Source organism: Sinocyclocheilus anshuiensis, unplaced genomic scaffold, assembly GCF_001515605.1.
Source record: "Sinocyclocheilus anshuiensis isolate Anshui unplaced genomic scaffold, SAMN03320099.WGS_v1.1 scaffold1162, whole genome shotgun sequence".
Lineage (NCBI taxonomy): Eukaryota > Metazoa > Chordata > Actinopteri > Cypriniformes > Cyprinidae > Sinocyclocheilus > Sinocyclocheilus anshuiensis.
Window position 1 is genome coordinate 1,339,310 of NW_015540875.1, and position 14,720 is coordinate 1,354,029.

Consider the following 14,720-nt stretch of genomic DNA (forward strand, 5'->3'; position numbering starts at 1 on the left):
ATAATATCATACTCGATCATACGATCATTCGCGTTTGCTTGCCATATCCCCCGGTTCTGCTGATCAACTCATCACTAACATCTCAACACACACCATAGGGATCAAAATGCACACGCTCACAAATAAAGATGGTTTATTTTGTGACAAAAAAAAAAAAAAGCAAAATGATTTTATTGTGCTGCTCGGTGCATGTGCATCCTGTATGTGTGTGTACAGGATGTGTGTGTCGATTCAGTAATAAATGCAGAACCGCCTCACTCTAATCAAGCTGATTAAAAATTCCTGCGCGCGTGCAGGCGGAAATCCACCATCATCATCATCATCATCATCCTCGTTCTCCGGCACTTTTACTTTATTCTCGCGTCCATCCTCCTCCAGGACAGCGACAGACGCGGGAGGACCAGAAATCCGTCTTCAATCGCGTCGTTTACGAGATTTAGAGATGAGGAGAAGCGGCAGGCAGCGCGGAGAGGGAGGGATGAGCCGATGCAACTCATAATTTAATGGGGACAGAGAGAGAGAGAGAGAGAGAGAGAGAGAGAGAGGCAGAAGGGAAACAGAAAGAAAAGGACCGAGCGCGAATGTTACAAATGTAACAAGCGGAAGATCCAATGTAGCGCTGACGTGCGTCAGGAATGTTCGGATGCTTTGATGTTTCATTCGACGTTCGAAAGTGTATCGCGCACTTTTAAAGCTGCTTCGGATCCGCAGATCGGCTCGAGATGAGACGGCAGGTCGCTGGGCTTCGTGCTGTTGTTTGGCCAGATGAGAGGCGATTCACGAGCGCTTCTGGTCCTATAGGCGCGTATTGTTGAAGCTCAATGGGATGTGTAGGGAACGCTGGCGGTTACTTTTATTTTTAAGCGTTATTCTGCGCACAGAACGGACGGTGGATGTGCTCGTAAACTCTATTGAACTCTAGACTCACCGGAGATCGTTGCATTTCGGCTTGATTGCATGCGACTACGGTCTTTAGCTCTCATCACATTTTAAAGTACTTTGCGCTTCGTCTATATTGGTTCTACGTGTATTATGCGCCGTAATTCATGGCTTAGCGTTTGACATTAGGTTTTGGCGTGGACGATCTGGAAGTTTTCTGTTTCAGAATAGAATGGCTGACATAAAACTGATTTTCGAGTGAAGTTTGAGCTCCTCCTGACAAAACTTGAAGTCGCTGTTCATCCACAGCTCCTTTATATGTTCTTCTTAAAGTGGTGAGTTCAGGCTTGTTATTTTTCTTATTTCTTTGTGTTTTATTGAATGATTTATTTTATTTGTAAATGTTCTCTTTTATTTTTTTAAATCTAAAAAAAAGAAAGAATATATTTCTGTATGCACACTAGAAATTTTTAATCATTGATTTTTATGATATGCACCTAAAATGTAATGTAACCTGTACATTATCTAGTTATATATGTGTTATATGCCTGAATCAACCTGCTTTACGTTACAGCAATGAATTTTAAGGGTCTGGAGAAGTAGAAATAAATGTTTTTAAGATAACACTTACTCATTTTTAATTTAAAAATGTAACCAAAATTTAACCCAACAGTTGGGTTAGTCCATATTTGACCCAACATTGGGTTGAAACAACCCAGCATCTTTTAGAGTGTACCTGTTTTATTGGGTTTTAAATGAAGTTCATCTGGTGTTCAGTGCTGTGGAATTCATTGCATGTCTGATGTCTTGTTTGGCCTGTTTGATGAAATCTAACCCCGTCTGTCATGGTGTCTGGTGCAATGTTCCTTTATCACTGCAAATGCAATGTTGAGACAAGGTGCACGTCCCTTTTTTCCGGTAATATTAGATAATCCGAGGACTTTCTTTTGTTTTGGCATTTTAGGGAAACTTTTTTTGGGTGTCATTAAATACAAACAGTTGCAACCAAAAATATTCTCACTGTGTTTTACATGCGTGTCTCAACTTCAATCAGGAATTCAGGGTCTTTCAGTTTGATACCAATAGATCTGATCCACTAAATATTTCACAGCCTGTCTCTCTTGTAAGGAATGGTTCATTGTACGGTGTGCTGATCACTGAAGTGGACTCCTCTGCACATTAATGCGACTGTACAAAAACTAGCTTGTTTGCTCTCCACATGGGATTCTGCAGTGGGTTAGACATACATAATACATGCACTTAGGAATGGGAATGTAATCATTGCATGAAACATTGTAAATTCCATGTAACATTTGGCTTGATTTGACATTTCAGTCTACATGGAAGAGACAATCTCATTGTTTTTTAGGTTCAGTAATCTTTATAATTGGGGGGAAAAAGTTTATGATGTTTATTTTATGGCGTTTGATCATCCAGTCGTCTTGACGCCACTGCTCTTCTTATTATTTTTCCCTTCAGGTGACAGTGAGCAGTGGTGCTGAGAACCATGGAGCATCTCAGCGAAACATGCCAGGGGAAGGAGAACTGTGAGATGGTCAACAACCTGAATGACACCAAGGCCCCTCCGGCCAAAATGGCCCGCCTGGAACAGAACGGAAGCCCGCTGGGCAGGTCTCATCTAGGTAGCACTGGAGCGAAACTCTCCGGAGTGCACTTCAAACCCCCTGGACATCATCTGAAGGCCTGCCACAAGAGGGGTGAGTTTGCTTTTTCTTACCACTGCACTCTTAAAAATAAAGGTTCCGAAAGGGGTTTTTCACTGTGGTGCAATAGAAAAACTATTATTTGTTCCCCAAAGAACCTTTCAGTGAACAGTTTTTAATAGAACCATTTTTTTTAAAGTGTGAAGAACATTTTAAATATCTGAAGAGCCTTTTTTCACTATAAAGAACTTTTTGTGCATTTGAAAGTTTCAATGGATGCTAAAGGTTCTTCATGGAACCATCAATGCCAGTAAAGAACCCCTTAAAATGCCACCATTCCACAAAAGGTCTTTTATAGTGGAAAAAGGTTCACATTTCTTTGGGGAACCAAAAATTATTTATTGCATCACTAGAAAAAAAACCCCATATGAAACCTTTATTTCTAAGAGTGTGTGTGGAATTGATTTTTGTGAGAAGCAATTTGTCTGTCCATTCAAATTTGGACCAATGATATTTCACAATGGATGGGGCTACCAGATATTTAATCACTCAGAAACCCAAGTGACTGACAAGATGTCCCATTTTATGTTGTGGCCATGGACGGTTAGGACCCTTAAATCGGGCACCTGGCTAAATTATGATGTAAACATGCAAAGTAGTTTGCGCATTTTATATATTTGTTGCATAACTATGCCACCAGCAGCATTTCTAAGAGTACATTTAGTAGTTATTGTAAGCACATTTGTATTGTTTTTATAGAAAACAGTCACTGTAGTATTTTGTCTGCTGATTGGTATATCACAAAAAACATTTCAAATCGAAATTCTTAGTAAATGAACCCTGACTATTTTATTGGTTGCTCATTTGACATTTTAGAGCATTGCTATTTATTTTGGCGTATATATATATATATATATATATATATATATACTGTATATCTGATATAAGATGTATATCTGCAGTGTACAATTAAAGGGAAAACGCTTTAGCTACAACAACTAGCGTCAGTTGTTCATGTTCACCTACCGCATTCTATAGCTCTCTGGGTAACTGTTATTATTATTATTTATGGGAAAAAGTGAACTTTTGCTGAGTGCTTGCTGAACTTTGGAAGCTACTGTATTCATTGTTTCAGCTGAATAATATTTACCATGGGCTTTTCTCAGCTCTCTGGGAACAAAGCGTGTATTGATCCCGAAATGAACCGACGCAGCAGTCTTTATTGTTAGACCTTTATCTATTAAAAATGGAAAAGCTTCGATTCAGCACATTCCCTGGCATCTGCTTATGATTACCGTATTTATTGATTGTTTTCCAGAAAACGGTCACATTCTTAGGAAACTGCGACCGCGAGGAGCAGAAATATGATTTATTACGATTGCCCCGGATAGACGGCGTTGATATTTCCCCCAGCCTGTATTAAACCCTGTAAAAATAAAGATCCTGGGTCTAAGAGATCATGAAGTTCCTGAAATCTCATCACCGCAGTGTTGCAGCTGGCTGGTATTATGTGATATTTGCACAGTAAACCCGAACACATGACAGCTTTGGATGGAGATTCTTCGGTTTTTTGTTTTTTTTTCTCTGATAGCGGCATGCTGTTTACACAGACTCGTAAACCTCAAGGCTATATGGTGCATTGGGAGCCACTTCACAGCATCATGGGAAGGGTACTGGGAGCTGCCTGAAGAAGTATTCTAATGTGATTTGAGCACCTTAACAATAAATAAAGCGCTAAAGCCGCGATGAGCTCTAACCTTTTAGTGTGCTAACACGTTTAAACAGCAGAGCTGTTTCGTTGACGTCATCTCCTCTTGTTCTGCGTTCTGATCTAATTATGTATGTTACAATGCTGCTTTATTGTAACACGTTACAGTGGATGATAGACAATTGATAACACAGCCTTGCATAAAAAAATATTTCAGCTGATTTGCTGAAAAAATTACCTAATTTGATTAATGAAAACTTTTTTTAAAGATATTTTTTTCACAAAATAAGAATGACGATTTTTTTTCAAATGATATATGTATCAGATTTAATGCAATTTTCAAAATAAGTCAAATGCCAAGTTTTGTTTTAATGACAAAATGTAGCATTTAAAATGTATAATTTAGCTTACAATTAGCAAGCGAGTTAAAAATATGCTCAAATACTCAGTTTAATGTCAAAGCACGTATTGCACTTATAAAGCACTTATTAGTACATACATATTACTTTGTTACTGTTAAATTTACCTTTATTCAGGGTATCAAGGATGCCTTAAATTGATTAAAAGTGACAGTAAATAAATGTATAATGTTACAAAGGATTCTATTTCAAATAAATTCTATTTAGAAATAGTAAAATTTAGAGTTTCAGTTTTAATGACAGAAGCTTCGAAAAGTATCATTCAACTTCAAATCTGCAAATGAGTGTCAGAGAACATCAATAAGTTTATGAATAAACAAGCTTTTCACCAGTGTTGGGGAAAGTTACTTTTAAAAGTAATGCATTACAATATTGCGTTACTCCATAAAAAAGTAACTAATTACGTTACTTAGTTACTTTTTATGGAAAGTAATGCATTACGTTACTTTTGCGTTACTTTTTAAATCTGGAATCAGGGCTTGCTTGTTTGCTTTTAAAATAAAAAAGTTATATTTTTGGCAAATATAAAAGCCCTTTCACACCAAAAGTGAAATGAATAAGCCTCAGGCTGAAGGGAAAGTAAATTTACTTCCGTACAGTAGAATGAGGAAGAAGACATTTCAACACACTTCAGCAATAAAAAAAGACAAACAAATGTTTGTCTAGAGCAATTTTTGCTTATTAGTACGGTTGAACTGGATCATCGAAGGTCAGAAGAAAGGACATTGGTTAATGAGTTGCATTATTTTTATTAATTTTGAGCATTTTATACTTATTTGAAAAAGTAACTCAGATATTCTCTTGTAAATTAAAAAGTAATGCGTTACTTTACTAGTTACTTGAAAAAAGTAATCTGATTACGTAACTTGCGTTACTTGTAATGTGTTACCCCCAACACTGCTTTTCACAAAATCTGTCATCTTCTGTCGCTGTTTGGATGTAGTGAACCACCCATAGATGCAGTAGAACTGTCTCGTGTTTGCATTTTCTTCTGTCCCTGGTCATAATTCTAACCTTGAAAACAGGATTAGGCATAAAACAATGTCATATGTGGAAATCGGCTGATAATGGAACAAATAGTTGTAAATTATCTCAGAAGAAAACAGGAATCATGTTTTTGTAGTGACTTTTCTGCTGATTAAGGGACAAAACAAGACTTCTTCACCCTACAAATGCTTGTCAAAAGCAAAAATGCTACAAAATGCGTAATTCTGTAAGAAAAATATGATGTGATTCCCATTTTTGGAATCAGCGTGGTGGTGTTATTGGAGGTTGCATGCAAAGGAAAATGTCATTATTATTCCTATTGCCTATGCTTAGGATTCAAGGTTTTTTAAAATGGTCACCCTAGCAACCACATAGCAACGTGCTATCATTAAAAACAACTTTATTTTTCGCTCAAGTATTCTTTGCATTTGTATGAAAAATATGATGTGATTCCTATTTTTGGAATCAGCGTGGTGGTGTTATTGGAGGTTGCATGCAAAGGCAAATGTCATTATTATTCCTATTGCCTATGCTTAGGATTCAAGGTTTTTTAAAATTGTCACCCTAGCAACCACATAGCAACGTGCTATCATTAAAAACAACTTTATTTTTCGCTCAAGTATTCTTTGCATTTGTATGAATATGCAACAAAAATAACACTGTTGTTCAAAGTCTGTGGCATTTTAGCATCTCCCTGTTGTGTTGCATGCTCTCTATGCAGCGGTGTAAAGCTCTTGTTTCTGCTAGGTAACATGCTGCCAGTGTTTTGTGTGGTGGAGCACTACGAGAGCCCCATCGAGTTTGACAGCAAAGAGGAACATGCTGAGTTCGTTCTGGTCAGGAAGGACATGCTCTTCAACCAGCTAATCGAGATGGCCCTGCTCTCCCTGGGCTACTCGCACAGTTCGGCTGCACAGGCTAAAGGTATGGCGTGTTTTTATCATCCTAAACATGGCGTACAGACACATGGTGCACGGTGATACCTATTCATCCAGAATGTGTGTTGTTTTGTTTTTTTTGCCGTTAGATCAGAATCATGAGTCATAAAATGCCGGGCAGATGCTCGGATATTTTTGGAGGCTAAACAGATATTTTTGGAGTGATTTGTTGGCTGTGTTCTGGTGCATGCATGCTTCTGCTCGGGCTGACCTGATGGGGCTACTCGCACAGTTCCGCTGCACAGGCTAAAGGTATGGCGTGTTTTTATCATCCTAAACATGGCGTACAGACACATGGTGCACGGTGATACCTATTCATCCAGAATGTGTGTTGTTTTGTTTTTTTTGCCGTTAGATCAGAATCATGAGTCATAAAATGCCGGGCAGATGCTCGGATATTTTTGGAGGCTAAACAGATATTTTTGGAGTGATTTGTTGGCTGTGTTCTGGTGCATGCATGCTTCTGCTCGGGCTGACCTGATGCCGAGGTCAGGGGGGTTGTGGGTAGAGGCAGGAACACACAGGTGCACCTCTTGCTCTCTGTAATCACACTTTTCTCAATGGGAACGAGTGTGGAGGTGGGCCTGTGGTTTCTAATTGCAAGCTTTATGGAGTTGGGGGCTATTTTAAGAGCCGTAGCCTTCAGCCTGTAATTTATTGCCTGCTGTCCATCATCATTTCCTTTTTTCTTTGGATCTTCTGGATCTTATTTTTTCTGTTACCCATTTAGTGCCAGTCATCAGACAACATATGGTCGAGCAATATTTTTTTTTTAAAGAATGCTGTTTTGCAACCTTGTATAAAAAATACCATGGTATTACCATAAAAATAAACTTTAGAAGGACCATGACTGTGTTTTAAAACCAACAAGTCAACATACAAGTTTCATACAAATAGAGCTATTCACAAAAGACTCGACAAATTGATTTCAGTAGAGTTTGGCATTATAATGTGTGATTAAGTTCATGTGATATTCATAAATCAGTACTGCTGAAATGTTGAGAAATGAATACCGTTATTTAGCAAGGATGCATTAAGCTGATGAAAAGCGACAGTAAAGACATGTATAATCAATGTTACAAAAGATTACTAGTTCAAATAAATGCTGTTCTTTTAAACTTCCTAGTCATCACTCCTGACAAAAAGTATCAGTTTCAACAAGAATATGAAGCAGGACAACTGTTTTCAACTGAATATAATATGAAATATTTCTCAAGCTGCAAATTAGCATATTATAATGATTTCTGAAAGATCATGTGACTCTAAAGACTGGAGTAATGATGCTGAAAATTCAGTATTGTGTCACAGGAATAAATTACATTTTAAAACATTTTCACACAGAAAACAGTTATTTTAAATTATAATAATATTTCACAATATTACTGATTTTACTGTAATTTTGATCAAATAAATGCAGTCTTGGTGAGCTTAAGAAACCTATTTCAAACGCATTAAAAAACGACAGTATTTTATATTAAAAAACGTATGCACAAATATTAGTTAAAATTGTCAATCTTAATTATATTTTGGCCTTAACTGTATTTGTAACCAACATTTCTCTCATTTCGCTTGCCATCTTGGATACTCCTTTTAATTAACCCTGTCGCAATGCATTATGAGATTCATGTGTTGCTGCCTGCAAAAGGAGATTGCTATAAATGTAGGCAGTTCACTAGATTTTGAGCGAAAACTCAAAACGGACATCACTCTTATGGTAATACCATGGTATTCTTTGAAGTATGCTACTATACAAATGACTATTTAGAAGCATGGTGCAAGAATATGGTTATCAAATAGTGCTTATAAAAGTATCGTAGCTGCCTTTTTTTGTGAAGAGCTAATAGAAATGTGCAGTCCTTCATTACCGTGTGCTGTCGTGTGAGTGTCTGACTGTGGTAAATGGTGTCGCCTCACCGCAGGTCTGATTCAGGTGGGCAAGTGGAACCCCGTGCCTCTTTCCTACGTGACGGATGCACCCGACGCCACAGTGGCGGACATGTTACAGGACGTGTACCATGTGGTCACGCTGAAAATCCAGCTGCACAGGTCAGTGTTTCCCATGTACTGTAGCCACAGTGCCGCCACATACAGTGCTGTTTTTCCCACAAGCCACTGCTGTGGGCACACACAGACACACCTCTTCCTTTTTCTGTAGACATCCATGTACATCTGTCTGTCTCTGTGTCGTCTCCAGAGGCTGTGTGGCTGTCTCACACGGATCCAGTCTCTCCTTTTCTTTGTGTGTGTGTGTGTGTGTCTATGTGCAAACATAGACGTGTTAATTGCACATTACAGCAGTACTACCGCTCATCCAATTACTCCAGTGTTTTAAAGAACTACGAAACCATCAATATTTAATTATTAATCCGGGAAGCCTTTTTTATAACATAAATTCAAGACTAAGAATGTCATTTTTACTTGCAGTGTCAGCGTCTTTTACCATAAAAAGCCATTTATTTACATTGAAGTATGAATCATACAATAAAAAATGTGATTTTCTTTCAAGCTTTTTAAACAATATTTCCTATATTTGTTTTGCATATTTTTATATTTATATTCATATTTTTAGTTCATGTTTCATTCAAACTGAATGTATATACAGCTATATATATATATATGCATGTATGTACACGCACATACAAAACAATAATAATGACTATATATCATTGTGATATGTTTAGTTTGGTGTTCGATCAGTGTTACCAAACAGGTTTCCCTGTCTGCCATTGGTCAGTCAAACAGATATTCGCTCATTCATCTAGTTAGTCAAATCTGTTTGTCTGATTGATTTTGCAGTTCCGTTTTGTCACACTAGTGGCGCAGAAATGACGCCCTTAGCTTTAATTTTCATAGCATGCTGGCGTTGAACATCTCTGAATGTTGGTTTTTTTTTTGCATGGAGTGTTGCGCTATTTTCTTGGCAGCTTGCCGTTTATTGCGTCCTATTGAACAAGCGTTCATTAATGACACCCTGAATGCAGCTGTGTTTTCTCCGTTGATTTGATGGTGGATTTTTTTCCCCAACACATGCATAAATGTTCTAAATACTGGATTTTTTTTTCTTTTAAATAAAGTATTTAGATGAGAGTGGATGCTGGTCCTTTTTAATGCATCTAGCATCGAAATCTAGATGGAAACACCTTAAATTGTTTTAGCAAGCACATCAAGGCAGGAAGGTAGAAGTAACGTGAAATAATAGTCGCCACATGCAGCTGATGTATAATTCATGCATCAATACAGCAGATGTGTTGTATAAAGTAATTAACTAATCAGAACAATCAGGAGAGAGAGAGAGAGAGAGAGAGAGACTCCAGATGCATCTGCTTCATGCGCCAAATGAAATCTGTCTGTCTTAGAGGGACGCTTGCAGCAGGAAAGCAAAGCCCAGTGCTCACTGTCCTCTCTCTCTCTTTTGTTTCCCTTTTCCATCTCTCTCTTGTTCTATCCCTTCCTGCAGTTGTCCTAAACTGGAAGACCTTCCTCCAGAGCAGTGGACCCACTCTACAGTAAGAAATGCGCTCAAGGAGTTACTCAAAGACATGAACCAGAGCTCTCTGGCAAAAGAATGTCCCTTATCACAGGTGCTGGAGCCTTCCACGTCTAGTTGCCAAGATTGCAAGTGTCCCTTTTCAAATGCCCAGAGTTTGATAGAGTGGAAATGGACAGAATTGCCATAGAAATCCAAATCAATAGCCATTGTCATCCCCGTAGATTAATGCACTTTATTTTGATGCTGTTGCAGCAGTGCTAGCCGTTGTGAATGCGAGTATTGTTGGGTAAACAATGGGCCAACCACAATGATCTTGATAATGCAATTTATAATACAAGCTGTGAACTGTTATGGGTGAATCTCACGAAACCTGTCAACATGTCGTGTTTTAACCTTAGAATCTGTGGAAAGAATTATGGTTGCTTATGCAAAAATTATTTTTACTGTATATTTATGTCAGTTGCAGCTCATGTTCTTATTACCATAATGCAAAAAAACTAAAATTATTTATTTGATTTATTTGAAATATTTATTTAAAAATACAAATTTAGTTTTTAAATCAAATATTTAAAATGTATTTATACATCATGGTAGTCTTTAACACTTTTGATTTTAAAAATAAAAAATAATTAGGGCAAAAAAGCAAGACATAAAACATACAGACTGTTACAGTAATGAGAATTTGAGGGGGAAAACAGCTTTATTGTGGTGAAAATAATGCAAACATTTTTGGTCCTAAAATTGGGCTTTAATATAAAGATAATACATTTTAGTATTAAAATAAATAAAGTATTGATACAGCATGATAGTGTTGTTTTGGAGTCTTTATACTGATTTTTTTATTTAATTATGCTGATTTTAAAAAGTGCAATACAAGTGAGATTTAAAACATCCAGACTATTAGAGTAAAGAGAATTGGAGGGGCAAAATCTGCTTCAAAAAAGGATTGGTCTTAAAAATAGGCTTAATTTTTATGTAAATTAACTATTTATTTTAAAACTAAAAGATTATTTTTAAATAAAGTATTTATACAGCATGATAGTACTAGTTTTGAGACTTTATGCCGTATTTTTTAATTTATGCCGATTTAAAAGTGTTATATAAAAAAAATTACTGTATTACTGTAATAAAAATCTCACCAGAATTACCTTTGAGAATAATCAGGAAGAAAGTAAAGCATGAAAGATCAAGACTATTACATCAATGAGAATTTGAGGGAGGAAATCTGCTTAATAGTATTGAAAATAATGCATAAAAATTGAATTGTCCTAAAAATGGGCTTCATTTTTATTTTATTTTATTTTTTTAAGTAAAATATAATTTCTCTTTACGATTTGTCCCTCTTGATTTTGCAGTGAAATGTGACCTTGGCATGTTTCCATGAGATTCACCCTTAAAACCACAATGTATTTCAAGGAAAGGCGAGTGTTTCAGCTCGTGTGTTGGTGCGATCGCAGTCTACTTCGTCTCAGGGAAGCCCGTTCTTTTCCTGCAGGTGTGTGCGTGTGTGGTGATGTAAAGAGTCCCAGGGTGCTGTTCAGGCAGCGCAGGGGCTGGGCCGCTCCACATCTCTCTAATCACTCTGTTTACAGTCCATATGTGAGCTATTCCCACTGAGCAGCGGCCCGGTATTTACACTGAATTAGAGTCCGCTCACAGCTCGCTTGCTGTAGGCTGGGCGGCCCGCACGCGTGTGCTGCAATTTTCGGGGGAGGGGAGAGTTTTCTGCTTTTGTTGTTTCTGATTTCTCTTGCTGGCGTGAAGGAGGAGTGTCTTTCGCTAATTTTAGTCGTTACTTCTCCAGTTAGAACAGGCTGCCTCGTCTGTGTTAGGGTCGTCTTTGATGGGTAACCTAGTAGAGGTGACCTTTTTGTTTGGTGAACAGTCTTGCTGTTGAACAGGAAGAGCTGGAGAGATCAGGCCGATTTAAGAACAAATGCCAACTTTGATAGGCTTAGCGACGTCTTGATACTCCGAACGGCAATCCCTGCTCTTGAAAAGGTTAATGAATGGAGAATCAGAAGGAGAATTAGGCCAGAATGGATGGGGATTGTGAATGTAGTGCTTTTTTCCAAAGCTACATTTTTTGTTTAAGCTTATATGCTAACAGGAGCCGTTCATTCTAGTGTAGTTGGTGAACTTTGTGTATGAGTAGTTGGCTAGTCATTCTTAAAGGAAGCCTTATGTAATAATGTTGATTAGATGAACTGTCATACACCAACCAGACATTTTTCTTAGTAAAACTAGCAAGTCGGACAGACTTCAACTGAATCAGGCGTCTTAATATGTTTTTCAAAGTTGAAGTAGTTTTCATTTGACTTTAACGCAACACTCACTGTGCGAGAAGCTGAGAAAACGGCCAAATGGCCAAAGGAAAAAAACAACAAAAAAACAACAACAACCAAATGCACTGATGTTATGCATGCATGTGCTTTCCCATGACTATAGTTTTTCTAGTTATTATTGTGTTATTACTGAAAAAAAAAAAAGAAGTGAGCTCTGGAAAGGCACTATTCAAGTTAAACATTTTAATTTTAATTTTGTTATGATATTTAGCAGTACTCATAATATTTATGATAATATTACATAACATGCATAATATTATTATATTATAATATAATAATAATAAATGTCATAATATTATGATAAAATTATAATAAAATTATATATATATATATAAAATAAAAATTATAAAAAATAATGAAATAATAAAAAGTTTAACAAACCCACCAGTTGACCTCAATAATTGACCAGCTGACCCATTCCTAGTTCTTGGATATTGTTTTTAGCAGAATATAATTCACCTGCCATCAGACCGTTTTTTTGTGCAATTCTAGAGAAAGGAGAAAAGTAAATTGCTTGTCCAGGTTTGTGCGGGGCCCCTCCCGCTCATCAGCCGTCTTTCAGCACACGTATGTTTCCCTGTGATCAAACTTAACCCCTGTGTCCCCTCAGACAACCGCAACAATAGAGCTCCCCACTCACCCCATGGCCCTGAAAGAGCAGCTGTGTAGCTGCATAGCAGCAAATAGCCGTCAAATGCCATCTTTGCTCGGGTTTTGACATGGGCTTTTCCTCCTTTCTCATGCAATGGATGAAAAAGAAGCTGTAATTAAGACGTTTTTAAAGAAAAAAATGAAAAGGAGGGGGAATTAACCCTTCTCTCCAGCACAGTGCAGACAGTCCCTCCGCAGGGAGACTAAAAGATGGCACGTAAGAAGGAAGTACAAACAGTGAGCGCCTGGCTAGATACGGAGCGTTTTCATGAGACTCTCCCGTGACGGAAAGCCAGATAGATGTTCAGGTCGATAATGGCGTGACAGACTTCCTGGGCGCACCGATAAGCATCACGATGGTTATCTTTTAAAGAGGCTTGTCCCATTACCTGTTGATGGCTCCTGGCGTTCGGTACACTGAGGTGTTTATCCACGCGGTGGATGGGTCTCGGGAGTTTGAGACGAGTGATTAATGAACGGAGCTTTTCTCAACATCTGTGTCAACTGTACCCACTATGAGGGTCTGACTCACATCAGATCTCAAACAGATCTTTGATGACTCATGAAATCTTGGTAATTTAATTTCTCTTCTGTTGTTAGTTGATGGTTTTGTTTGTAAGCTCCCTTCCATCCTGGCTGTTGTTTGAGATCAGCGATAAAAGAAGCCGTGACATTTTAAAACGCCAGTTGGCCTTCAGATGTGCGGTTTGAACCTGGCCTCCTATCAGCATGGCACTGTGGTTTCATATTCCGCCCTTGCTTTTGGAGAGGGTCTTCTGCTCGTCTTGGATGCCGTTATACACTTTTCATTTCTACGGCAGCACAAGCTTTGGCAGTAAAGGTTAATAGTCCTTCTCAAGCATACACAGAGATGTGTACTTTGGTGAGTGGTTAAACCTCGTCTGGCTGGTCCTGCTGAACTGTGCACCTGTTCGTGGTGGAAAAAGGTTCCAAAATAATTTTTGTGCCTGATGCTGTTGGAGGACCTTTTAAAAAATCCATGGAGTGCCCTAGTTCTCCTAAAGCATTATATGGAACTTAAAAAGGCTCAGTTTTCATCAAGTTGTGTACCATAGAAGATTTAGTGATGTCAAAGGTGAACAATTTAAAGGGGTCATTTGATGCGATTTCAATTTATCTTGGTGCATAAAGAAGATCTGTAAAGTTGCAAAGACTAAAGTCTCAAATCCAAAGAGATATTCTTTATAAAAGTTAAGAGTCAACCACGCCTACCTAAAACGGTTCGTTCTAACACGCCCCCACATGTCTACGTCACGATGTGGGAAGATTTGCATAACGCCACCCAAATGTTCACGCAAAGAAAGAAGGCGTAACCTTTATTCTCGCTGTAGTATTGTTGTTGCTGCCGCCATGTCATGAAGGCGCTGTGTGATTCGTTGTGAAAGCGAAACTACTTTGTTTGGCCTTCCAAAAGAGGACGATATCTGCTTCGTCATGCCTGGAGCTGATCCGTGCTGGTTGCTGAGGAAAAACATCAACTTCGCGCTGTCGATCGCCGGATTGGCTTTCACCGTGGACGAAGCGTGGTCCAGCCCGGGGTCGTCACATGTGGTTTCCGCAAGCCCGCCGGACACTCCTTCGTCGAATCCGCCGGCCGCGCCGTTCTCAAGCCCGCCCG

At 38.3% G+C, this 14,720-nt stretch overlaps 1 protein-coding gene across 4 annotated transcripts in view; it reads left to right on the forward strand.

Moving 5' to 3' along the window:
• LOC107688206 (DNA-binding protein SATB1) overlaps positions 1-14,720 on the forward strand; it is a 60,643-nt gene that overhangs the window by 8,706 nt on the left and 37,217 nt on the right. For 2 of the 4 annotated variants that reach the window (XM_016485812.1, XM_016485815.1), the window contains exons 1-5: positions 613-1,214; positions 2,359-2,597; positions 6,405-6,581; positions 8,515-8,641; positions 10,053-10,176. In XM_016485812.1, the coding sequence (XP_016341298.1) occupies positions 2,387-2,597; positions 6,405-6,581; positions 8,515-8,641; positions 10,053-10,176 (639 nt within the window). In that variant the 5' untranslated portion in view covers positions 613-1,214; positions 2,359-2,386. Of the gene's footprint in view, positions 1-612; positions 1,215-2,358; positions 2,598-6,404; positions 6,582-8,514; positions 8,642-10,052; positions 10,177-14,720 lie in introns of those variants that run through there. The other 2 variants (XM_016485814.1, XM_016485813.1) reach the window with 2 other exon arrangements.